This window comes from Cynoglossus semilaevis, chromosome 11 (genome assembly GCF_000523025.1).
Source record: "Cynoglossus semilaevis isolate Cse_v1.0 chromosome 11, Cse_v1.0, whole genome shotgun sequence".
Taxonomy (NCBI): Eukaryota; Metazoa; Chordata; class Actinopteri; order Pleuronectiformes; family Cynoglossidae; genus Cynoglossus; species Cynoglossus semilaevis.
In genome coordinates, this window is record NC_024317.1 from 4,399,783 (window position 1) to 4,423,826 (window position 24,044).

General features: G+C 40.2%; 3 protein-coding genes across 3 annotated transcripts in view; 2 read left to right on the forward strand and 1 right to left on the reverse strand.

Annotated features, from left to right (window-relative positions):
* Positions 1 to 10,914, forward strand: part of esyt1b (extended synaptotagmin-like protein 1b) — a 17,289-nt gene extending 6,375 nt beyond the window's left edge. The window contains exons 13-52 of the mRNA XM_008320069.3: positions 39 to 134; positions 518 to 589; positions 690 to 776; positions 855 to 1,004; positions 1,102 to 1,215; positions 1,300 to 1,476; positions 1,573 to 1,658; positions 1,739 to 1,787; positions 1,914 to 2,003; positions 2,090 to 2,185; positions 2,270 to 2,341; positions 2,426 to 2,512; positions 2,592 to 2,738; positions 2,995 to 3,101; positions 3,193 to 3,352; positions 3,428 to 3,604; positions 3,701 to 3,783; positions 4,096 to 4,144; positions 4,232 to 4,321; positions 4,446 to 4,541; positions 4,634 to 4,705; positions 4,842 to 4,928; positions 5,028 to 5,174; positions 5,259 to 5,383; positions 5,523 to 5,592; positions 5,682 to 5,755; positions 5,884 to 6,025; positions 6,516 to 6,692; positions 6,793 to 6,875; positions 7,049 to 7,097; positions 7,204 to 7,293; positions 7,440 to 7,535; positions 7,625 to 7,696; positions 7,817 to 7,903; positions 8,012 to 8,158; positions 8,236 to 8,384; positions 8,792 to 8,911; positions 8,990 to 9,092; positions 9,731 to 9,780; positions 10,180 to 10,914. Of these exons, the coding sequence (XP_008318291.1) occupies positions 39 to 134; positions 518 to 589; positions 690 to 776; positions 855 to 1,004; positions 1,102 to 1,215; positions 1,300 to 1,476; positions 1,573 to 1,658; positions 1,739 to 1,787; positions 1,914 to 2,003; positions 2,090 to 2,185; positions 2,270 to 2,341; positions 2,426 to 2,512; positions 2,592 to 2,738; positions 2,995 to 3,101; positions 3,193 to 3,352; positions 3,428 to 3,604; positions 3,701 to 3,783; positions 4,096 to 4,144; positions 4,232 to 4,321; positions 4,446 to 4,541; positions 4,634 to 4,705; positions 4,842 to 4,928; positions 5,028 to 5,174; positions 5,259 to 5,383; positions 5,523 to 5,592; positions 5,682 to 5,755; positions 5,884 to 6,025; positions 6,516 to 6,692; positions 6,793 to 6,875; positions 7,049 to 7,097; positions 7,204 to 7,293; positions 7,440 to 7,535; positions 7,625 to 7,696; positions 7,817 to 7,903; positions 8,012 to 8,158; positions 8,236 to 8,384; positions 8,792 to 8,911; positions 8,990 to 9,092; positions 9,731 to 9,780; positions 10,180 to 10,207 (4,053 nt within the window). The 3' untranslated portion in view covers positions 10,208 to 10,914. The remainder of the gene's footprint in view (positions 1 to 38; positions 135 to 517; positions 590 to 689; positions 777 to 854; positions 1,005 to 1,101; positions 1,216 to 1,299; positions 1,477 to 1,572; positions 1,659 to 1,738; positions 1,788 to 1,913; positions 2,004 to 2,089; positions 2,186 to 2,269; positions 2,342 to 2,425; positions 2,513 to 2,591; positions 2,739 to 2,994; positions 3,102 to 3,192; positions 3,353 to 3,427; positions 3,605 to 3,700; positions 3,784 to 4,095; positions 4,145 to 4,231; positions 4,322 to 4,445; positions 4,542 to 4,633; positions 4,706 to 4,841; positions 4,929 to 5,027; positions 5,175 to 5,258; positions 5,384 to 5,522; positions 5,593 to 5,681; positions 5,756 to 5,883; positions 6,026 to 6,515; positions 6,693 to 6,792; positions 6,876 to 7,048; positions 7,098 to 7,203; positions 7,294 to 7,439; positions 7,536 to 7,624; positions 7,697 to 7,816; positions 7,904 to 8,011; positions 8,159 to 8,235; positions 8,385 to 8,791; positions 8,912 to 8,989; positions 9,093 to 9,730; positions 9,781 to 10,179) is intronic.
* A 190-nt stretch (positions 10,915 to 11,104) lies between these two features.
* On the forward strand, positions 11,105 to 16,506 carry LOC103385995 (uncharacterized). Its single transcript, XM_008320060.3, has 9 exons — positions 11,105 to 11,242; positions 11,877 to 11,911; positions 12,180 to 12,228; positions 12,518 to 12,586; positions 13,148 to 13,331; positions 13,883 to 13,995; positions 14,080 to 15,273; positions 15,357 to 15,574; positions 15,666 to 16,506. The coding sequence occupies exons 1-9, from the start codon at positions 11,210 to 11,212 to the stop codon at positions 15,733 to 15,735; spliced, it is 1,965 nt and encodes a 654-aa protein (XP_008318282.1). The 5' UTR covers positions 11,105 to 11,209; the 3' UTR covers positions 15,736 to 16,506.
* Positions 16,507 to 16,942: 436 nt separating this feature from the next.
* The window catches only part of LOC103386004 (low-density lipoprotein receptor-related protein 1-like), a 98,270-nt gene continuing 91,168 nt past the window's right edge, over positions 16,943 to 24,044 (reverse strand). Inside the window, exons 84-91 of the mRNA XM_025059921.1 lie at positions 23,231 to 23,392; positions 22,099 to 22,282; positions 21,911 to 22,018; positions 21,742 to 21,812; positions 20,952 to 21,045; positions 20,756 to 20,794; positions 19,902 to 20,046; positions 16,943 to 19,411 (exon numbers count right to left, since the gene is read on the reverse strand). Coding sequence (XP_024915689.1) covers positions 19,271 to 19,411; positions 19,902 to 20,046; positions 20,756 to 20,794; positions 20,952 to 21,045; positions 21,742 to 21,812; positions 21,911 to 22,018; positions 22,099 to 22,282; positions 23,231 to 23,392 — 944 coding nt within the window. The 3' untranslated portion in view covers positions 16,943 to 19,270. The remainder of the gene's footprint in view (positions 19,412 to 19,901; positions 20,047 to 20,755; positions 20,795 to 20,951; positions 21,046 to 21,741; positions 21,813 to 21,910; positions 22,019 to 22,098; positions 22,283 to 23,230; positions 23,393 to 24,044) is intronic.

A 24,044-nucleotide genomic window follows, 5' to 3' on the forward strand; every position in this document is an offset into this window, starting at 1 on the left:
TTTTTTTTGAGTCTTCAACTCTTCGTTATCTTCTGCAGATCATACAGAAGAACCAGAGTGTGACCAGTAAGACTGCTGATCCTCCCTCTTCAGCCATCTTGGTAGTATATCTCGACAAGGCGGAGGCACTTCCTGTGAGTCAAATATCTCTACCCTCTGTGCTGCGTTTCGTGCCAGCTCAGTGCTCAGAGTTCCGTTCTCTGTGTGTGTGTGTGGTTAAATTAAGTGGGGCTGTAACTACCACCTGTCAGACATTCCACACTGCCTTTTGCCTTGTCCTCTGACTCCATGACTTTTGAAACACATCGGTCTGAGTTCTGCTGCTGACGTCGTACACAAAATAAAACAGCACTGGCAAAGTATTTGAGAGAAGAAAAAAAAACCCCTCTGTGTAGCTTCTGTTAGTGCGTACTTGAACTTCCTGATTAAACCACAAAGACTTGCTCTATTTCTATGTTTCCTGTTGCTATGGTATCTAATAAACATTCACATTGAACCACATGTGGGTTTGTTGTAGATGAAGAAGGGCAACAAGGATCCAAACCCCATGGTGCAGTTGTCAGTGCAGGATGTTACCAGAGAGAGCAAGGTGACTGTCAAATATTCCATTTTAGATTTGGTTCAAGGTTGCATTTTATTTATTGATGAGCATTCCATTGAGATAAAAATGATGCTGTTCTTCATTCCAGACGTGTTACACAACCATTAATCCAGAGTGGGAGGAAGCTTTCACCTTCTTCATCCAAGATCCACTCAAACAAGACCTTGACATTCAGGTACCTGTCGTCAGGATCACTGCCAGAACTGCTGTAGGTTCGGTTTCAATAATATGAAATCAACTCTGTTTAACTCAGGTGAAGGATGCTGACCGCGTGCAGACCTTGGGCAGTCTGTCCCTTCCCTTGTCCCGTTTACTGTCCAACTCCAACCTTTCTCTGGACCAGTGGTTCCAGTTGGACAACTCTGGAGATGCCAGTCGCATCTACATCAACGCAGTTCTGAGGGTAAACGACAGCAGAGACATTCAACCTTGCTGCACTGTAAAAGTCATTTGCCAGATATTTCTTATTCTTTTTTTCATTTTCTCTGTAACATCTTCAGGTTTTGTGGTTGGATGAGGAACACATTCAAGCCAATGTGTCCTCTGATGTGGCAGCTGGAAAGTCCAAACAACTGCCCCAACACACTGCGCCTCATCCCAGCTTTGCGACGGAGGTAAACAGAAAGATGTGCATGTCCCTCCCTCTTGTGGTCCAAACCCTGTCTGACACTCACGGTGTTGTTTTTGATTTATTTTAGGGACTTCTTAGAATCCACCTGCTGGCAGGGCAGAATCTGGTTCCAAAAGACAACATGATGGGAGGAATGATCAAAGGCAAGAGTGACCCCTACGTTAAGATTAACATTGGTGGTGAAACATTCACGAGTAACGTTATCAAGAGCAATCTCAACCCTACGTGGAACGAGATGTACGAGGTAATGATTACCAGGAGGTTATTAAAGAAACTGAATTGGTTTGTCTTTGCTTTTTTTGTTCACAAATAAATAACAATAATAACCTTAACCCTGCAGGTGATTCTGACCGAACTGCCCGGCCAGGAGCTAGTTATAGAAGTGTTTGACAAGGACGTGGACATGAAGGACGACTTCATGGGAAGGTGATTTTTCACACGTTTTCACAAACTGAAAAAAAAAAGATTTATAAAGATGGCGTCTAATCTCAGTTTTTGTCATTCAGGTTGAAGATAAATCTGAAAGACATCATAGAATCTCAGTACACTGATCAGGTGAGAACGTTCTTACCTAAGGAGGGATTAACTATCTGAAGGAAACAACATTTGGTACTGAAGTACTGAAGTACTTCATCTGTCACTAGGAGTAAACGTGTCCTTCGTCTCTTCTTTGTTCATCAGTGGTACACACTCAGTGATGTGAAATCGGGCCGAGTTCATTTAATTCTGGACTGGGTTCCGACAGCCTCAGACTCAGACAGATTGGACCAGGTCAGTATTTCCAGTCTGAGTCTGGAGACCTTGTGTACCAGGCTGTGTAACAGCACATACTAATGACTTCCTCCTGTGTTTTTCAGGTTCTTCAGTTCCATTCCAGACAGTCGTACCAGAACAAAGCAGTTCCTTCCACTGCTCTGCTCTTTGTGTACATCGAACAGGCAGATGGTTTACCAGTGAGTACTTCAATAATCAGTGATTCATACCTCTGCAGCCGGGACTTGTTAAGGACCATCATTGTCCCATTTATCCCTCTGTAGGTCAAAAAGAGTGGAAAGGATCCAAAAGTGGGAGCAGAGATTATTCTTGGAAAAACATCTCACAAAACTACAGTGAGTAGTGATTTCATGTTTTAATTCCAATAATACTATGATTAAAAGTATTCTCTAAACTGACCACCAATCTTTTTTTTAAAGGTCTGTGAACGCACCACAGCGCCTCAGTGGAATGAGGCTTTCAGTTACCAGGTCCGAGATCCCAGAGAAGATATTCTTCTTGTTAAGGTAGTAGTACTCCATGTCTCTACTTCAGGTACTGATACGAAGGTAAACTTATTCATTACCTTCTGTCTTGTGTTTGCAGTTCTCCCACAGCTGGACTCTACCCATCTGTTCTCTGGTGGTTCCTCTTAGAGAGCTGCTGTCTGAACCAGATCTGGTCCTGGACCAGTGGTTTCATCTGGATGGAGCCTCACCAGAGAGTCAGGTTCTCCTGAGAGCTGAACTTAAGGTGAGGAACCAAGCTATGAAAGATTTGTGAACAGATGTTTAGTAAATTTAGACATGAAAATATTAAATATTGCCTAGTTATTAGTCAACTAAAATAATTTTTAAATCTGTTGACCTAAAAACTTTTTGGACTAAATTAGACTATGTTACTATTTAGTCAAAAGAGTAAGTCAAATTTTGTGGTCATTTCGGATTAGGTGTGATATAATCACCATAACCAAGCTTCTTAACTAACCATAATGTGACTTCACCTACAGCTGCTGATTCCTAGCAAATGTCCCGGTGCCACTGATAAAGCCAGGGTCACTCTAGTGTCAGACCCTTCCCCTGCCCAGAAAAAACCCGAACCAGAAACCACACAGAGGTGAGACATTCAGCTTTCTCTGTCATCATGTGACCCGGAGTCACTGCTTCGACAGCATATTTGCGTCACTGTTGCTGTTCTTCATTTAAAGGTCAAGTTCAGCTGACACTCCTACCGTGGAGACCATTTCTTCATCCACTTTGCAGGAAGATGCTGACGTAAACGAAGAGGTTAACGTGATTGAGGAGCCATCCAGCCCTGCTGTAACACGCCCCGCTCATACGTCTCCAGACCTGGGCTTCGCCTCCGAGGTAGTGGACTCTCACACTGTGACACACAATACAAGAAAGAAATTTGAAATTGATTTTTAAATTCTGTCCTTCCAGGGCCTGCTCAGACTCATCCTCTTGGAGGCTCAGGATCTGGTTGCCAAAGACAACAAAATGGGCGGTATGATGAAAGGCAAGAGCGACCCCTACGCAAACATCACCGTTGGGGAGGAAATGTTTAAGAGTAACGTGATCAAGGAGAATCTCAACCCGTTCTGGAATGAAATGTATGAGGTGTGTAGACACGGACGTAAGATTTTACGTATCTTTAAACATAACAAATAAATCCTTTGTGTCATAACCAGTGGCGAATACGCTTTACTCTCACAGAAAGTTCTGAAACCCCAGCCTGGACAGGAGGTGAAGGTAGAACTGTATGACAAAGACATGGACAAAGACGACTTCCTGGGCAGGTGAGAGTCGTACACTCACATTTGTGTTTTTTTTAAAAAATAGGGCTGTCGAACTATTAACATTTTCAATCTCAATTTATCAATTAATCATGATTAATTGTGAATAACTATGATCACCATTAATCATGACTAATGATTAATGGACATTAATCAGCTGGAGACATACAGTATTTACTGTTGTTCACTTGGATCTATGTAAAAAAAATATTTTTTCCTTCTCTCCTTCCTCTGTCTTTATCTTTTTTTTTTTTTTTATATTTTTTCCTTCTCTCCTCTGTGTCTTTATCTTTTTTTTTTTTTATCTGTAAACAGATTCAGCCTCAGTGTGGCAGACATCATTCGGTCTCAGTCCACAGCCCAGGTGAGTGGTCGGTGATTAGCGACACAGCGTGTGATCCTCTGCTGCATTCACCGACTCTGACCCTGGATCTACGTGTCTTTGTTTCAGTGGTACACCTTAAACGACGTGAAGTCTGGACGCGTGCGTCTGATTTCAGAGTGGGTCCCAGCGTTGTCCTGTGATGACACTTTAGGCCAAGTTAGTGCTTTTTCGTCCTTTCCATGCATGGAAATATATATACAAAGAGTAAAAATAGTAGATTAAGATAGAAATAAATCAAATAGAATCTGCTGACCTTTTTAATGTGGATTGTTTGCTGCAGGTGATGGAGCTTCAGTCCCTCCAGTCCTACAAGAACAGGGCCAGTCCGTCAGCAGCTCTTCTCTTCATTTATTTGGACAGAGCTCACTCATTACCTGTAAGTTCTCAGTACTGTAGAGAGTACAGAGAGTAGTAACTGCTGTTATGACAGTACATCACAACTCCTGTGTTATTATTCTGTATTTACAGTATAAGAAAAGTGGGAAGGAGCCCAAGGCTGCAGCTGAGCTTGTGTTTGGAAACAAAACATACAAAACCAGGGTGAGATGGCTGAGGTTAAAGGAATGGAACTGGTTTACTGTAATACCATATCAGGAATAAGGAATTTATATAAACAATCTACCATGACAGACTTTTTCCTTCTGTTTTTTTTTTTTCATTCTTTTCTCTAATGAAGGTGTGTGAACGCTCCAGATCACCAGACTGGAATGAGTCATTCCTGTTCATGGTTCAAAATCCCAGAGAGGAGATGCTGGTCATAAAGGTATATACAAAATATATAAATAAATATAATATATATATGTATATATATATATATATATACAGTATATATGGTGATTCTAATGTTGTTAAACCTCTGTAGTTGTCAAGTGCTTGGGAACAGCCAATTGGATCTCTGGTTCTCCCTGTGAGGGAGCTGCTCTCCAGGCCACAGCTGGTCCTGGACCAGTGGTTACATCTGGATGGCGCTCTCCCCGAGAGTGAGATCCTGCTGAGGGCTGAACTAAAGGTACGAGAACACGGAGCAGCCAGGACGTTATACTACCACTGACTTGGATCAACAGTTGAACAACTACTGAAATCCCGTTGACAGATCCTCAGCTCCAGGATGACTGAAGCTCCACAGCCTTCTGTTACGAGTCCCAAGAAGGCAGAGACGGTGTCCAGCAGGGAGGAGGTGTTTAGAGCAGCTGAGAGAGAGGAAAACGTCGCAGATGAGTGAGTGTTGGAGATGACGTGTTCCTGCACGGCGTCCTCTCATGTCATGCTTTGAGTGCTCTTCAAATATGCATCGCAACTGTAACTAATAAGAGATAACAACAGTATCTGTGATGACGTGGTGTTTGTTTGTGTTTAGATCCGTTACAGAACAACAGCCTGAAGCAGCAGCTAGAACTACGTCTGACAACTGGTTTCCTTCCGCTGCTGTACGTTGCACCACATACCAGTTTCCTCATGTTTTCTCTTCTTCATTTCACATTTGCACCTCCTTAATATGATGTGTAAATTTGCCCAGATGGAGGAGGCGACAGCGGAGGTGGAGCAGCCTCCATCACTGCCGTTTAAACCACAGGAGGAGCAAACAGAAGAGTAAGCTCTGCTCTGCACGTTTACCCCATAATCACATAGTCGTTGGTGTGTAATCAACTTAAACTTTTAATTACATCCTGCACTCTGCGTGTGTGTGTGTGTGTGTGTGTGTGTGTGGTTTAATGTAGGTCTGGTCTGGGTAACCTCGCTCAAGCCACAGTGACTGGTCTTCCTGCTAAAACCCTGGCACCAGCAGAACACAAAGACGTTCTGGAACCTTCTGAAGTTCTTCCACCACACACCACTCCTTCAAAAGACTTTGGTCGAGAGGTGGGTTTATAATTTATAAGGTAGATATCTAACAATGAATATGCTGGAATGATCCAACTGGAAGCCTCTTTTTTTCTTTTTCTTTTCTTTTGATTCAAATATTCTAAAGGTAAAACAATGAATATGCTGGAATAATCCATCTGGAAGCCTCTTTTTTTCTTCTTTTTTCTTTTCTTTTGATTCAAATATTCATTCAATAGTTTTCTTACTACTTTAAACACACGCGTTAGTTTGACACCCCTGTTTTAGATGATATACATAAATATATATTTTAAAACAAATATTTAAAAACATGTATGTAGTTAGATGGCAAATGTAAGTTAATATAGAAATAAAATAGAGATAAAAATAGAGAATTATAATCATATGCCAAGTTGATACATGTAATTAATTTAAGTAGTTGGAAAATGACTATAGACATGTTATATTCAAGATTCCCAGGATTACCAAATAAACTGAAACTCAATCAATTGCATCGTTCAACCTGCAGGGGGTGCTGAGGATTCACCTGCTTGAGGCCAGCAACCTTGTTGCCAAGGACAACCTGATGGGAGGCATGGTGAAGGGCAAGAGTGACCCCTACGTCAAAATCAACATAAGTGGGGTCTCATTTAAGAGTCAGTGCATCAAAGAGAACCTCAACCCGACGTGGAATGAAATGTACGAGGTATGAAACAACGTCTCCGGTCCAACTCATGTTTTTGTAATCTGTTGTGAAAGACATTTATTTTGGACAAATGACCCTTTTCTTCTTGTGGGTTTAACAGACAGTTCTAAGTGGAAACCACAGCCATGTGATCAAGTTTGAAGTTTTTGATAAGGACATAGATTCTGATGACTTCCTGGGCCGGTGAGTGTCGATGAATGAGCTGCACCAACTATAGGCCTGTCCACCTGAGATGTTTTTAAATGCATGAGAATTATTTCTTTTTTTTTAAATAAAAATTTCAACTCTACTGATCATTTACATGTTTATTTAAATTAATATATATATATATTTAATGTTTGTTCTTTCATTCATAGGTTCAGTATTAATCTGAGTGAGGTCCTGAGTTCACAGTATTTAGATCAGGTCAGTCAACAACACGTTCTCAGATGCTGTAGTTTTTTTAATTGCTGTTGTTGTTGTTGTTTTTTAAATGCTCTATAATGAAGGACTTTTAACTCCCTTTTTTCAGTGGTATACACTTAATGATGTCAAGTCTGGTCGAGTCCACTTGATAGTGGAGTGGGTCCCTACTGTGTCCAACTCAGTCAGACTTGATGAGGTGACTCTTTATATAATGATTTTACCTTCTGATATATGTATATATTCACACACATATATATGTATAAATGTACATATACATATATATGTGTGTGAATATACTGTATATATATAACTGCCTTTTTCCTGATGTGCTCCGTGTCACAGGTGCTGCAGCTCCAGTCACTCCAGACGTTTCAGAACAAGACTGTACCTCACGCGGCTCTGCTCTTCGTTCATATCCAGGGAGCACATTCACTGCCTGTAGGTCGACGCCAGTTTATCACTGCATTGTGTGTGAAAATCCTTCCTTCCATGACAAAACTTCATAGCATATTTTTTTGTCCTATCAGCTAAAGAAAAGTGGAAAGGAACCCAAAGCTGGAGCTGAGCTCAGTTTGGGTGGAACGTCATACAAAACCAATGTAAGAATTCTTCCACCAAAGCTTTCCTTATGCTGTGGGAGAAGGAACTTATATATATTTAAATATAAATATAAATATATTTAAATATATTTAACAACGTAACCATGCGTCCTTTCATAGTTGTGTGATCGCAGTACCAGCCCTGAGTGGAACAAGTCCTTCTACTTCATGGTCCTTGACCCTAAACAGCAGATGCTGGTAGTAAAGGTATAAAGTGGCCCAGTATTAATAGAACATTCAGATTTTACTGTAGCATTTTAATCAAAGTTTACCAGTTTGTCATCAAGTCTTTGAATGTGCGTTCCTGCCCTGCAGTTGTCAAGTGGCTGGGACCAGCCAATGGGGTCTGTCGTGGTTCCTGTCAGGTCACTTCTTGCGGAGCCACAGCTGACTCTGGATCAGTGGTTGCCTCTGGATGGAGCCTTGTCTCAGAGCCAGATCTTACTGAGGGCAGAACTGAAGGTTGGTGGAAGAAGGGTCAGTGTGCTTGCCTTACAAAAGAGGTTCACCTCCTGATGCTGTTCTATTGTTATCAATAGATTCTGGAATCAAAGATGGTGGACATGATCAGTGCAGGGACTCTGCCCTGCGCTGCCTCTGGAGGTAGAGACGGGCACGGGCAGGTGAAGTTGTCTCTGTCGTACACCTCTCAAGAAAGAAAGCTCATCGTCGTCGTCCACGCTTGCAGGTGTGTGTGTCCTCCAAATAGGCTGCTGCATCAGGGCCACTCAGGATTGTGTTCACTCCAGGGATTCTGTGGATCCATAGTAAAGTGGTTTGCACACCTGCCTCGCAAGCAAAGTGCAGGAAATGTTGGGTTTGATTCCCAGAGGAACCATGTATCACAAATGGCTCCTCCCATGCAGCAGCCTGTGAGTTGCAACCACGTACTTAATGGCGCCTCCTGTGGCAGCCTGTGTCAGTTGCAAAGACTCATACTGTAAATTTTCCCATTGTGGAACGGATAAGGGACTCAATATTTTTTTATTATGTTTATTACTTTTTAGATACACTGGAAATATACAACTCTAATCCTACTAAACCTAACAACATTTTAACTGTTAATTTTTTATTTTTTTTATTTTTGATGAGCAGAGGTCTTGCCTCTGGTACAGACAGCTATGTGTCGCTCATGCTGCTGCCGGATAAAAGCAAAGCCACCAAGAGGAAGACAGCTGTGAAGAAGAAGGACGTCCAACCGGAGTATAATGAGAGGTAAAGAGATTTTTCTTTCCTCTTTGTCTTTTTGAGTCTCACAGTTCACGTTAAATTGTTTCTTGTGTCTAATCTGAGGTTTGAGTACAACCTGACCGTGGACGAGCTAAGATTCAGACGACTCAGTGTGTCGGTGAAAAACAACTCCGCCTCCTTCAGAAGCAAAGACGTCATCGGACAGGTGAGTGCGAGGCTGAGCTTTTTTTACATGTTTGTTATATGACATCAAACACGTAGAGGTTCCATTCTGTCAGTGTGAGTTAGAAATAGTGAGATTTGATGTGGAGACAATGCAGATCAGCCAACAGGACACTCCCGTCCTGGGCTTTAAATAGCAGACAGTCAGTAAACATATCTCTTTCACAACAGTCCTTACTGTCTGTTAATGCAGCAGGTTCTGAAACATCTTCATTTGCTTAAAAAAAAAAACTCACTTTAAAGGTAAAGCTCTCCTAATAATTTGTGAGGCCTTTTTGGAGAAGGACGCCAGGTAATATCACATTTAATTACAAGGGCTGTCAATAAAAATAATCAATCACAATTATCTATCATTTTTATTACTCTTATCAACAAGGAGAATCAATCAAGCCTGCAATATTCCATAGAATATTCTCAGAGCTTTGTAGTTGTCAGTTAGGGCTGTTCATTTCCTCTCTGTTTGTTTTAGACTGTGCCAAAAACCAAAGATGAAAATTAAATCAGTTAAACAAATTATAGTTTTAGTGTTAATCTCGGTGGCGCAAATAAACATTATATACAAAACAGGTAAGGAAAAAAATGTTTTTTTAAACAGATGTTAACATGTCTTTTGGTCTGCAGGTCCTGATAGAGTTGGGTCAAGTTGACCTAACATCTGGAGTCACAGAATGGTGAGTTTTGTTATCTTAAGAGTAGTTACATGGTTATATCATTTGGTTAATATGTTGTAGTAAAAATAAATAAAATAAATAAAAGTGAATTATTTGGTGTATGATGTGGTGGGGTTACTGATGTGCTGTTGACTAATGCAGTTTAAAAAATTACATGTTTTATTTGGGTCTTATTAATAGTTATGTGGTGGGGCTACTGATGTGCTGCTGACTAATGCAAAATAATATTAAAAAACAATGTTTTATTTGGGTCTTATTAATAGTTTAGCTTTAAAAAAAATTCAGACCAAACACTCAAATTCTCTGTCTTTCTTCCTGATCAACAGCAGGTGCATATATATATATGTGTTTAATGTTTTATCTGTTTTATAACTTGATTGTCATTAAATCATGTTACAGGTTCACCTTGAAGGACGAAACTGAATAATCACTCTGCTTGCTGGTGATGATGTCATCAACCTCCCTGGCGCCGTGCCGTTGCTGCGACTCACACTGATGCCTTCTCCTGCTAACGTCTACGTACAAACAGTGCCTCTGTGGCAGCCTCACCTGTATCCACTCAGCTTTTTCTGTCAGAACAAATAAAAATGAAAAGTGAATTGCACTCTATATTCATAATCGTCAACAATCTCACCAAAGATAAGGAAGCTGAAGGAGCTGGGCTGACGGAGTTGAAGTGCATGTTTGTTTAGACTGAACGTTAATTCACCTTATGAAGAAATGACTGAAGAATCACTAGAGGAAATTGAAGTCGAACAGAAGAAGAAAGAATGTTGTGTTTGTTTTGTTGTTGTTGTTACAGAGTGTTTTTTAATCATAATTACAGTGATGTTTTTGTATTTTATTTTATTTTATTTTTTGTCATATTCTTTCAGTATTTTTAAGTCTATTGTGCGACCTGCTAAGATCACAGCAAAGACACACGGAAAAAGACAGTATGTTACAATGTTCTGCTATATTTCAGTTTGAAATAGCTTTTAAAAGTGTTTGGTTTTCACAAGATATATGTGTTTCTCGCACCTAAGTTACATAGTAGTAATCATTATTTTATATATATATATATATTCGAAAAAATGGTGGACCAGATACAGTTTGTTGAAAGATGAAAAAAATAAAAAGATTGTGCACATTTCACCATCGTGTCTGTGTAATAATGGACTACATTAACATTTGTCAAGTCAGACGCATTTTGGCCTCGTGTTCAGTACTAATATATAAATTAAAATTATTAGCTTTGTGATGTGAGATGCATTAAACATGTGCGACAGAATATGTAAGTTCTACTCCAGTTTGATAATGACCTGAAACGTTAAATTATAAGGAAGTTAAAAGATGTTAGTTTCAGTTAACAGTTCAGTTCTAACACAACAGTTCTAAAATCGACGTCTTCAACACTTGACAAAAAAGCTCAGACAAACGAAAAGTAAAGATGAAAAGGGCGTTCACCGAATATTTTGAAAAGGTAACAATGAACTAATTAACTACGACAGATAATCGGCTGTTTAGTTAAAACCGTGTTTACATTTAATAGTGGTGTAAAAAAAAAACGATAGCTGCGTGAAAGACAGTTCAGTTCTAAAGGTCCGACACGAGTTTTCTTCTGAGGACAGTTTTCAATTGAAAATGTTTGGAATGGCATTATTGTATCTTCATTTCCAACTGAAACTTTTAATTAAATTAACACAATACTTGACTCAGTCGTGACCCCTGTTTTAGTCGTTTATGTTGTTATTAAATAATATTTTTTAAGTGCATTTTGTCCCGACTTATCTGGACATACTGTTTGTAATTTAACATATGACAAGCGCTAAACTCAGCGTTTTATTTATCAAATACATGTACATTCACCAGAGCCATGAAAACGTTGAGTCGAGTCCCTGGTGGAAATCTCGCGATATTTTGCAACGCGATCCGCCTTTAAAAGTCGACTCATTTAATGATCTTTCCGCGATTGTTTTTAAGGAATTTTGCTCACCTTACGTGCTTGACACAAACCTTACAGATGTTCAGTTTAGAATGTGATATATAATATATATAAAAAAACCTTCGGTGACGTCACTTCGTAAAACGACAACACTTTTACTTTCGTTTACCAGGTGGAAGCCGAGTTCGTGCTCGCAGAAGGCAACCCGTAAGTCATATTTGTTGTCATTATTTGTAAGCACATTTGTGATTTTAAAACGTTATGTGTTGTAACATCGGCTGCGAACTTGTTTTTGGTTCAAATTCGCTGAATAAACATGAAACCCATGCTGCAGTATTCTGTAGATTTGGTTTCTGTGTTGTAACCGAAAGTGAAGTCGAGCCATGTAATGTTGATATTTTGTAATTACACTTTATATCAAACAATTGTTTTAACAATGGCAGGCTGTGTATAAATTAATGTTATTGTCTTAAAGTAATAAGACGGCCAGAATGGCGAGCAACGGCGAAATGCCTGTGGACAATGTGAGTAGAGTTTTTTATTTTTTGTTTTTATTGTTTTTTAATGGACACAGAGATATTGTGGTAGAGATTTCCGCATCTGTCAGACCTCAGCTAGCCATTTACTGATGTATTTGTAATAATTAAATGTTACACAACGTGATGACTTATTTGGTTTTGAAACTGTTAAGATTACAGGGCAGATCCTTAAAGTCATAATTAGATTGTATTTCATAACATCCTGGCCACAACGTGTTTTTTATTTTTTATTTTCTGAATTATTAAAGCATTAACTTTCTCCTTTTTGTTTTAGATGCACCATCAGGATGGCTGGAGCAGACCTAACCCTAACCCTCCAGCATCATCTGTTGGGCCTGATCAAGTGAGTGATTTGATGGGACTTTATTGTCCCTTTTTCTTCATGCTCAGTACTTGGAGGGGCCTAACAATCTTTTACAGCAGGGGTCACATATTCACAAAGTTGGTCTCATTCCTAAAATTCTAGGAATTTGAAGTTAAAGTCAAAATGTTCTAAGACAGTTGTAATATTCTTCACATATAACAAACTGAACTTGAATAAATATCTGTACTTTAATTTTTGCTGACAGGTGTGAAGAAACCCCTCAGAATTCTACAAAAAAAAAGAAGAAATGTACTATACTTGAGAAAGTGTTTAGGCCTAAAATTGATTTTAAAAAAGACATTTTATTTTTCACTTCTATTCTTCAGTTTAGTTCCTTTTGTGTTAATAATTAAGCTCCCACAGTGCATTTGTATGTCAAGTGGTATGTTATCCACTTGGTGGCACTATTTAAAAAGGCAAACTACCGGATGCAGCGTTGGTTGCTGGGATGACAAATGTTTTTTACCTTGGGATCGTGTTTCAGATCACATGATTCTAAATATCAATAATAGTTTCTAATTTCTTGTGACTTTTTTACAGGACAAAGATCAAGTTTCTCTCCCACTGTCCATCAACTGGTCAGGGATGATTGAAGAATCAAACTATAAAAGAAACCTCCAGAAAATCCTTCAGAGTTGGGCCAACAAGAACACATTGCACATAAACTTTGACGTTGTTAATGCCTCAAAGGACACTGCTCAGATAATTATAAGGCCTGCTAAAGGTACACTTTATAATAACGGGGGCATATTATACTGAATTTACTAATATTTGTGTGAAGTTACTATCCACTGCCAAAACTTCAGGTTAATTCTTAGCTCTCGATATTCATCTGGTTCTGGTTCTGACTCTGGTTGGACCACAGTTAGTTATCTGATGCTGGGAAAATGTTCAATTGACCATGTGCCTGTCAGAATCAGCCTGTTTACTGGCAGCCATTTCTCTCTCGCTGGTCAACCATTGCCATTGTTACAAGAAGCTGTTGTCTGGTCTCCTCCTATCCCTGTAGTTGAGGAGGGAGGAGCATGCAGTGGTTAATTACAACTTAAAGGGAACCATATGAGCCGCATCTAAAAAGCATAATGTGTCCCCTTTAAGATTTAAGTTTTTTCTACTAATAATATTTGAAAATAATGCTTATAATTTAGGTGTAATGCATAACTAAATGTCACCCTAATGTTATTGAGAGTTTAATTCATGTTTTTTTTTTAATAATGCTTATAAAATGTCATCCTAATGTTATTGAGAATTTAATTCATGTTTTTTTTTTTTTAGACCAAACGTGTTTAGATAACCTGTATGGACAAACACTGACCAACAAAGAAGGAAACATATCAGTCACAGTAACACAGTTCAAACCACCCAGTTCTTCTCTCGATCAACAAGAAGTGAGTCGTGCAGAACATCTACTGTGTTACTAATATCTACTGTTTACTAGAGAAAACAAAACAATGATTTTATTTTTATTCCAGGAGGGAAAAAAAACAGAGGAAAAAAGCCAGATAATCAGTTTGGCAATGACCATGATGAAGGAAGCAGAAGAAGAGCTGAGGAGCTGCAGTGTTTCTGTTGGACATTTCTGGTATGTGAACCAGATCTACGGAGAAAAAATGAAATGTATTGAGAAAGATAATGGAGTAGAGATTAAATCAGAGGTGACAGTGAATTTTAAACCAAAACACCCATATGCAGATCTGAAGAAGGCACGCAGTGAGTTCACTAATCTAGTTCAGAATTCCATAACGGAATCCAATGGCTTTGTTGTTCCGTTCAAAACCATGGCTCCAGAAGACTGTAGCACCATACTGAACATCATCCAGAAATATGAGAACAAGCTTTTTCTCACCATTTCCTCTCAAGAAGTTACAGTATGTGGGCCCAAACACAGTCAAGACTCCGTGAAGGAATGTTTACATAGAAACAAGATCGCCACGATAAACACCACTCCTTCAGCAGCCTCTACTGACAAACAACTGACGATTGGGATGAAGATCAACGACCCACTTGTTAAAACTGGTCTCTCCATGGACTTGAATCGATGGTGTTATATGAGGAACTCCTTTATGGAACAACTGAATGAAATCAAAACAAAGTTCAATGTGGACCTGATAGAAACAAACACCATCGGAGGAAATGTAGACATCATGGCCTTGCACAGAAGTGATGGGAACGTTGCCATGGAGAGCCATGCTCAAAGAGCTCTTCTTCGTTTGTACCAGAAATTTGTAACATCGCACATGAGGTCAAAGCAAAGCCACGACATTGGTGGCGTAAACATCTGGATGCAGCAAAGCTATGAGCATCAGTCAGAGGGGGCCGTCGGTGGACTAGAGCTGAGTGGGATGCAGGGACCCAGCCATGACATATGTAAATTGAGCACCAAAGAATCAAAAAATGATGAGGGCGACAACTGCCCCATATGCCTGGACAAATTCACCAATAAGAAACAGCTCAACTGTAAGCATGAATTCTGTGACGGATGTCTGCAACGTTCGATGGATAGCAATGGGCCCATATGTCCGCTGTGCAAAGATGTCTATGGAATAGTAGTGGGAAACCAGCCTGTTGGAAAAATGACATCGAACAAGACTTCCTCTTCCCTACCTGGTTTTCCAGGATGCGGAACAATAACCATTAACTATAACATTCCAAGCGGGACACAGACGGTAAATGTTCTCATTTGGACATTTATAGACACTGGATTCATTGTTTTGTTTTCATACATATTAATATCATTGAACCTTTGCAGACAAAACATCCAAACCCGGGACAGAAGTACCATGGTATTAGTAGGACAGCATATCTGCCAGACAACAATGACGGTAATGAAGTGCTGATGCTTTTGAGGAAAGCATTTAACCAGCAGCTTATTTTTACTGTCGGGACGTCAAGAACAACTGGGCTGGAAAACCAGGTGACTTGGAACGACATACACCACAAAACTTCAATCAGTGGAGGACCAGAACGGTACAATAACCACGTTTTTATTAGTTACTCTGTCAGTGTGGGGTTTCCTGAAATACTGTCCTAAAACCTTTCTTAAATTCTGTCTCACCAGTTTTGGCTATCCTGACCCTTCCTACCTGAGCAGGGTGAGAGAAGAGCTAAAGGCCAAAGGCATCCAGTGAACTTTGATCCATATGGCTGGGGTTGGTACCCGCCACCATATCAATTTAAGAAGAAATGGTGAAAATACAATTTAAAAGATTGCATTTAGTTGAATTTGTATGTTGTTTCTTTTGCTAAGAATGGATATTACTATTGTTGCATGTTTCTGTGTGAAGTGTTAGCCGGGGTTTTTGATGAAAGTATAGTTTTAATATAAGATGTGACAGTAGTGACGACTACTCTGTAAGTTTATTAAACTATGTTTTGATTTTGTTTTGATTAACCACATTTTTTTTGCACAATTTAACCAACAATTGTCAACAACAAAGTCTGCACAAATCTGCACCAGCTGTGGACAGGCAGCGGGGCAAGTTGGCATAGAAAACAAGTGTGTGAGGGCAAAAGAATTGAGCAGTCCTGGGGGGCAGTCAATCAGACATGATGGACACTTTTGAGCCGAAGCTGGATTAAATTGACTTTTGCGATCTGATTATCAACCCAGCTGATGTGATTGTTTACTCGTGAATTGCTGCCTCATTAAACAAGAGTTTAATGCATTCAGTTATTCATCTTTTGTTGGTTTAAGTGCATGATTTCCAGTCTTTAATTACCATACAGAGTCGGCTGATTTGTCTCTGTGTGTACATGCCAAGTCTGTTTAAAATCTGTGAAGACTCTGCCAACAACTGCGACAATAGCAGAGTAGCATTTACCCAAATACTCGTGAAGCAATGCTGTTTACCTGTTAAAATGCAGGGGGAAAAAATCTGAATAAAGCTTTAAATTAAGTTGAACTGAATTGAATTGTGTCTCTTGACGTTGTATTGTCAAAAACAATGGTTTTCAAATCAAGAAAGCTACTATCAGAAATGAGGACCTAATCAGGATTTTCTTTTATTGACCAAGGGCGGAAACAGCTGCTGAATGTGCAGTGATTACTAACTATGACATGGAGAAGCAAAATGGGGATCAAAACATATACTTCAATGAGTTTTTCACCAGGTCAAAGCTTTGTAAATGTGTGTCCACTGGACAGGCGTGCCTGCAGTCCGTATTTGTCCGCCGGGAAATTTTTTTTTTTTAGTTTTTAAGAAAGGAAAATGACAGTAACCACATACAGTAGAGCAGCTTAATATTTTACAGAAAAAATAGGCAAAAAACAAAAAAACTCACAAATGTCTAATGGTAAAGACATACCAAACAGGGGGAAAAAAGACACTGGGTTTATCTTCTGTACAAGTTTTAAAATTTTATTTATCACAATATCTGTTATTTTGTCTGTAAAGTACTCCAGCAAAAATTAAACATTAGTCTCTTTCCAGGAAAAAGTCTGAGCCTCCATGCATTGAGTACTACAAAAGCTATGTGTCATTTCTGTTTTAAAAAATGGACTAATCAAAAAGTCTGGAAATGCACGTATGATTTTTGCAAAAATGTCCTTTAGGTAAAATGATTGTACGTCTCTCAATTAAAGACACAACATATGCAACAGCAGAAGGGTCGTGCGCTGACGGGTAAGCAGAATTGAAAAGAAAAAGTTATTGACGTGTTAAAAAATGTGAACTTTTCACATGCATTCAGATATGGCTGACACATTTCTGACAGAAGCAGCATTTTTGGAGAGAGGGTAAAGCCTAGCTTATGCTCTGTTTACATACAGTACGTAAATACGTCACTGTTTTATTTGTGCTATTGCGTTTTAATTGTATTTACAGTTCATTTTATTTCTCAATTTCTTACTTTTTTATTTTGGATACTGACAAAAAATGCCAGCTTGACGCCAATTAAAAAACAAAACTAAACACCTTAAGTTGGATATGGTTTGTAAGCAATACATCCACTAGACTAGGGGAAAGTGCCGAGGTCCGAATGCATTTCCGGTTTGGTGTCAATTTGGAGGCGACGGTGGAGGAAGTCACGATAATGTTCATGTTCAGAAAAAGATTTGTCTTAACAAGGGCAGCGCAGGAGACGAAAGTTGGTCTGGGCGGACAATAAATATAGCGCGGTATGTAGATTATCGTTATTCTGTCTTCTATCATATTGTTGCTGTTCTTTTTATGGGCGCTCGTGTGAGTTTTCTCGCAACACTGCCCCCACGGTCTCTAGTGGTACTGCTCCGTTTCCTGTAATCCGCAAAGTCTCAGAAAACGTACCAACTTGCGAGTTTGACGAACCCGGGTTCCGTATTTCTCGTACTTAGCGTCGAGCATAAGCTAGGCTTAAGTGTAAGGATGTGTCAGAGCGTCCAGGGTGGCAGCGTTTAGCAGCAGCGGGGCGGAGCAGGAGAGACCAGAGAGAGAGAGAGAGAGCTGGGTAAGAACAGGTAACTGTTGAGGATAATACGAACCTAAGACCAAGTCAATACAAAACTGTCGACGTACACAACGTTAATCCTCATAGAGTAACAAGATAAAGCTACACAGCCGGACGAATGTTATGTGGTTTTTTACAGAGTAATGGAGAAATAGACATAAAACCCGACTTTAATAATGTCTCCTCTTCATTTTTTTTTTTTACCATTATTGCCACTTCTGTTTCCTCCTGGAGGAAGAGCTCCGTAGCAGACAGCTAATTGTGTTTACCTGCTAAGGCCCTTCAAGTAACCTACCCACAAATAAGGCCATTCATCTGCACTAGTATTTCTGCACGTCTGGTCTCCGCCCACCACCATCAGATACATGGAATGTTTAACACAGCACAAACTTTCTCATTCTCTCTTCACTTCATCGCCAAAATTCTCTTTCTCTAAGCTTCACAAGCTTCACCTGACAAACAAAGTAAGAAAATCAAACTAGCGGCTTTACATTTTAGGGTAACAACAAACAAACAAAACAACAACAACAAAAAAAGCCTACATTATACACAATACCATAAAACGTGATATTCTGTGCAAGGAAGACAACACAATCATTTCATGAACATTGTTCACTGAGAAAAAAAACAACGTGGGATTACTGCAGTTACCACCAGGTACTGTATGAACATTTTACATGTGCTGTACACAACCGGCGCAATCACGAATCTGTCTCACCACATACGTATGTACCATTTAGGAAAAACTTAGCTTTCTGCCCTCCCCGCTCAAAGTCAACACAAACAACAAACAGTTGGCACTGGTGAAATGGAACAAGGTTTTTTTTTCTTTTCTATACAATTCATACAAAAATAAAAAGTTAAAATTGCTTCAATGATAGCATCTTTTCTTCTGATTTTTCATGTTTCCATTTCATTTTGCACAGAGGTAGTGGCTATTTGGGTAAAGGGTAAGGGACAGAGTGTAAATTAAAAATCTCTCATAGAAAATGTTAATCATTTTTGATCAGAAGGAATCTCAAAAGAACAAAATATAATACTGCAATCACATACAAAAGTAGTCCTTCATTTTGTACATTTTATACAGTGTTCACACTTCTTTTTCAATCAATTTTCTCTCACACTTTTTATCATCAATTTTTGTTGCACTTCTTTTTATATATATATATGTACGTATATATATATTCAAAGGCAAGAAAGGGGTTTTGTTTGGAATAGCGTGATGGACAGATGGACAGTCTATGTCAGCGGGTCCACGAGGGGCTCCTCGTCCCCACGACATAGTAACTCCTTCTTCTCATCTGTGCTGGCCAGAGAGTTACGGCTGTTGTGTCCTCCCATGTACAGAGTGGCGTACACTGGGTTGGTGAAGTTAGTGGGCTGAAAGAAAGCAAAAATACTTCCTTACGTACTTTAGTTTCTTGCACAGTTACTTCAATTCAATGACTACGACTCGTTCCCTAAAATGTGTCGATCCAGTGACGGCTTTTCTCCACAACCAGCTGCGCACCAGTCAGTCAGTGTTCTGTCTTTTCCTACTGTAGGTCACCGTCTTACTGTTCTCATGCGTAGCTCGCTGAAGTAGGTCAACAGTTTTTGGAATTTTAAGATCAGTGACAAAGACAGGAGCAGGACGTACAATACTGTAAGATTTGTTCTGCTACAGTACAAGTGGTTTAAATCATTGTTTCCTAAAGACTGGGTCGGGACCCTCAGGTGGGTCGCAAGAGATTTTTTTTTGGGGTCATCTCGCATCATGTTTCCCAGGAGTTTACGAATAATGTCTATTGACTTGAGTCGCGAACGTTTATGACATTTAAAATATGGGTCTCCAGAAAAGTGTAGAGTATTGACTTACGTTTGTTCCTACCTTATCTGGGTCCAGTGTGAAGTCTGCGTCCAGCAGCTCGCCAGCGTCGTCGTCAGGCTCACCCTCATAGATTTTGTAGGCGGGGTTCCCGATCTCCACATTCATGGCCCCGTTGGTCATCCTTTGGTGCTGGAAGCCCTTGGCCCTACAGGGAGTGACAGCAGTCGTGTCACACTCTCATGACTTTAACTCTAATTAAAACAGGTCATCAAACAGTGCAAGCAGGGACACAGCAACAATGAGGCTGAGGAATATATCACTGTACCACAGCAGCAACACCTACACAAACCTACTGTAGTATTCGTGTAGATCAATGGTACTCGGAAGAGTTTTATCTTAAGACCACAATAAACCTACAATATAAGGAGACCGAAATCAAAGCTAACTTTAACCTTTAACATAAGGAGACCGAAATCAAAGCTAACTTTGTAGCTGCATTTTCCAACTCCAGTTTGGAAGAATGCTGTTTCACGATCTGAGGCTACTCTATTGAAACACAGCACCACAGTACGAAACCACAGCACAGGACACTGCACTACAGTGTAAAACATCATGACACAATATAATGGACAACGAGTGACAGATCTATTACATGTCTCGTTTCAATAGATCTGCCCTGGAGCTGAGACGACTGGGGCAAAACTGAGCAGATCAGGCTCCAGCTCTAATGAACATCAGAGAGAATGGAGCGACATTCAACACAGGACCAAACACTGCACAGCCAATAGGACTCATGGGTGAGGCAACGACAAAGAGCACCAGGAGAGCAAAAGAGTTTCAGAGAGAGGGAGAGAAAAAGGATGCAAAACAGAATGGCAGTACAAAACATAAGAGGTAACCCTAGCAACCGTTACCGCAAGTGTCTGGAGCCGGTTTTGCCGTGCCGGCTAGACCTGAGGAGCAGAAGAGATGCCATTACAGAGAGGAGAGGGAAATGAAAAAAAAAATGAAGTCAGGAAGAAGAGAGAGAGATAAAAGAAAACCCAAAGGCAGAAAAAAAAGAAGAGATCAGTGTCTGCTGTTATTTACACACGTAGCAGTGTCACTAACCCTCTCATCCTCTTCTTGTACCAGAACATTGCTCCTCCAGCCAGCAGGACCAGCAGCAGCAGGAGAAGCACAGGGATCACGATGGAGGCCGTGCCTGACACAGACACAAACACAAAAACTCACCAAGTCAAACTCAGAGGGAAAAAAACACTGAGTTTCATCATAGAGAGATTGTGGGTAAGGTTTTGTCATAAGAACAGTGTTTTACCTCCAAAGACAGATTCGATTTTATTGTTTTTATTTCAAACAGGAATTTTATCTGAAGATAAAATTAGTCATGGAAAATAGTCTTCACGTGATAGGATAGAATGACATTACAAAGTCACAGGTCAGGACAAAACGGTGAAAGGTGAAATATTAGGGATGACAAGCTGTTTATGTTGATGGAACACATTATACTGTATAGTAATCATAGAGTGTATATTTGACAAGGATTAAAAAAAATAATCATCTTTTGTTTCATGTTTTAGACATCGATAACTGCAGCACATTCCCAAAATATTATAGCTAGGACTGTCAAGATGAACTCGTCACTGTCGTTAATTAATTTGCAAAATCAATCAGATTAAACATTTTGACAGAATGACCACCATTGCTGTTGTGTTGATGTGCTAGTTGTTATTTACACATGCTGTGGGGAAACGTTGTTTTTGTCATAAGAACAGTGTATTACCTCCAAAGAGAGATTCGATTTTATTGTTTTTATTTCAATATTGTTTGTATTTCTGCAGGTTTATAAAAAAACACACTGCTACACCCTTCAACAACAGATTCACGGTTGTCAACTTACGTCCGCCTGAAGCTGAGGAACCTTCTTCATCCACAGATTCACAGCGGTGTCCAGACCAGCCCGGTGAGCATCTGTGAACACGAGCAGACGTTGGTATATTCAGACTTACAGCTGACGTGTAAAGACGGGTTGCAAAAAAAAGAAAAAAAAGAACTCCTGTTCCCCTTACCTGCACTCCGGGAGGCGGGTGAGGGAGTTTAGGGAGCACTGGCCGTTAGCACAGTACTCATTTGTGTCACATGTGTAACAGCTGGGCTGGACTCGGCCGTTTGCGCAGCTAATGGAGACAGCAACAGCATGATGAAACAGAGAGTTGAACGTTCACAGCTGATGTCAGTGTTCTGTACGTGTACTCACCGACAGGTGAACTGCCCCGCAGAAAAGTAGCTGCTGCTGGGGATGCACTCGCCGTCACGACAATAGTGGCATTTGTCAATTTCACATGTGCTGCCCATGAACTGAGGCGGACAGCGGCACAGCTTGGAGCCGTTCTCACTCAGAAGACACGTGCCTTTGTTCAGGCAGTGGCCTTCACAGCCTCCTGTTTAAAGGCAGACAGAATGAGTGAGTGCATCAAGTACAAACCAGACAGATGAGAGGATTTATTTCGATTTTCATTCCTTTGCCCATTACAGTTTAGAGGAACTTAACAAATTGCAGTTTCAATGGTTTTGTGGCAATATTGTCATCCTTTTGTTTGCCAGTCCCTGTGAGGCAGTTACTTGCTCTTCAGTCATTCTTTGACATCAATTTACAGTAATTTTCCACCATGGCCACCGGAGGGCTTTACTTGCTCTTCAGTCTTTGACATCAATTTAATTTTCCACCATGGCCACCGGAGGGCATCAGACTCAATTTTAATTTGGTCAACAGTTGCTGTCTTTAGGTGTTTTTAATTGAACAATGTTGACTTGTGGACTTCTGTACACAATGATCACGACCCAGACCCAAAAAGAGTAAAACATTTAAAACATTTTTTAAAAATCTGAAAATTACAAATATTAGTAGCCAACAGAAGTCCAGTTAGTTATTAAAAATCTGTCTATTTTACAACTGTTTCTTATTTGTTTTTCATGTTCACAATTGCGAGCTGTTTAAATATTTAAGCTGGTAACATTTCAATCACGGCTAATTACCTTAGCAGGATTGATTAATCCACATATCTTGAATTTTAAATCCCCCCTGGAGGAGCCTGTCTCTCACTGCATTAACGATGATGAATAAAAAGGTGTACACTAATTACTCATTAAGAGTCATTATGAGAAATATATAAAAATGCCATTTATAATAAAAAATGTTTTAAGGCATTAACCCATAATAATGAAGGGAAACTTTGCCTGTAGAATCATTCAATCATAGTCCAGGACTTGAAATGCGTACATGCCAGATATGCATGTTTAGTACCACCTACTGGCCAGGAATGGGAAGCTAACTGCTGACATGATATATTGCAGTTTTTGTATTCAACGGATTCGAACGTGACACTCACTGTACTGGCACTTTTCACCCAGGAACTCAGCAGGACACTGGCAGGACGGCTGATTCCCAGCACTGACTGTGCAGTTGCCTCCATTCTTGCAATAATTCTTACACGTGTGCAGGTTACAGTTTGGTCCAGTGAAGCCCGTCAGGCATCGACAAGTGGGAGTTCCTGCAGGTGAACAGAAATGACGGTGAGACATGTCACACTGTAACAACTGTTTCCACATTGACCTGTCATGTCCAACTCCTACCTGAAGGGGACGGTGTGCATGTGCCTCCGTTCTTGCAGTAGTCTCTGCACTGGTCGATCTCACATCGTTCCCCTCCGTAGTTGGGCTGACAACGACATTTGGGCTGTTTGTGGGCGTTGAGGAAGCAGCTGCCACCGTTCATACACTGCACCAGGCATGGACCACTAGGGGGAGCTGTGGAGCATGATGTGACGGCTCGGTAAGTCATTGATTAAGGTTCCTGAAGTCACTGTGTGTGTGTGTGTATGTGTGTGTGTGGGGTTGGTGTGGTCACTCACAGACAGGAGACAGTGTGGGAGTGGGCAGCTCCACACATGTGCCGTTGTCCAGTGTGCGTCCGTTTGGACAGGTGCAGACCGGTCCACTGGGGCTCAGCAGACACAGCCACTCACATTTCTTCCTGTCACAGGGGTTTGTAACTGACAAAGGCAGAAGTTTTTTTCAAATCAGACCCAAACATCCAGATCATGTTTCATTACAGATGATCATTTTTTTTCTTTTCTTTTTTCTACTGACTCTCTGGCTGCTTGTAGCGGTGATACAGAACTATATCTGTGGCGTGGTTCATGC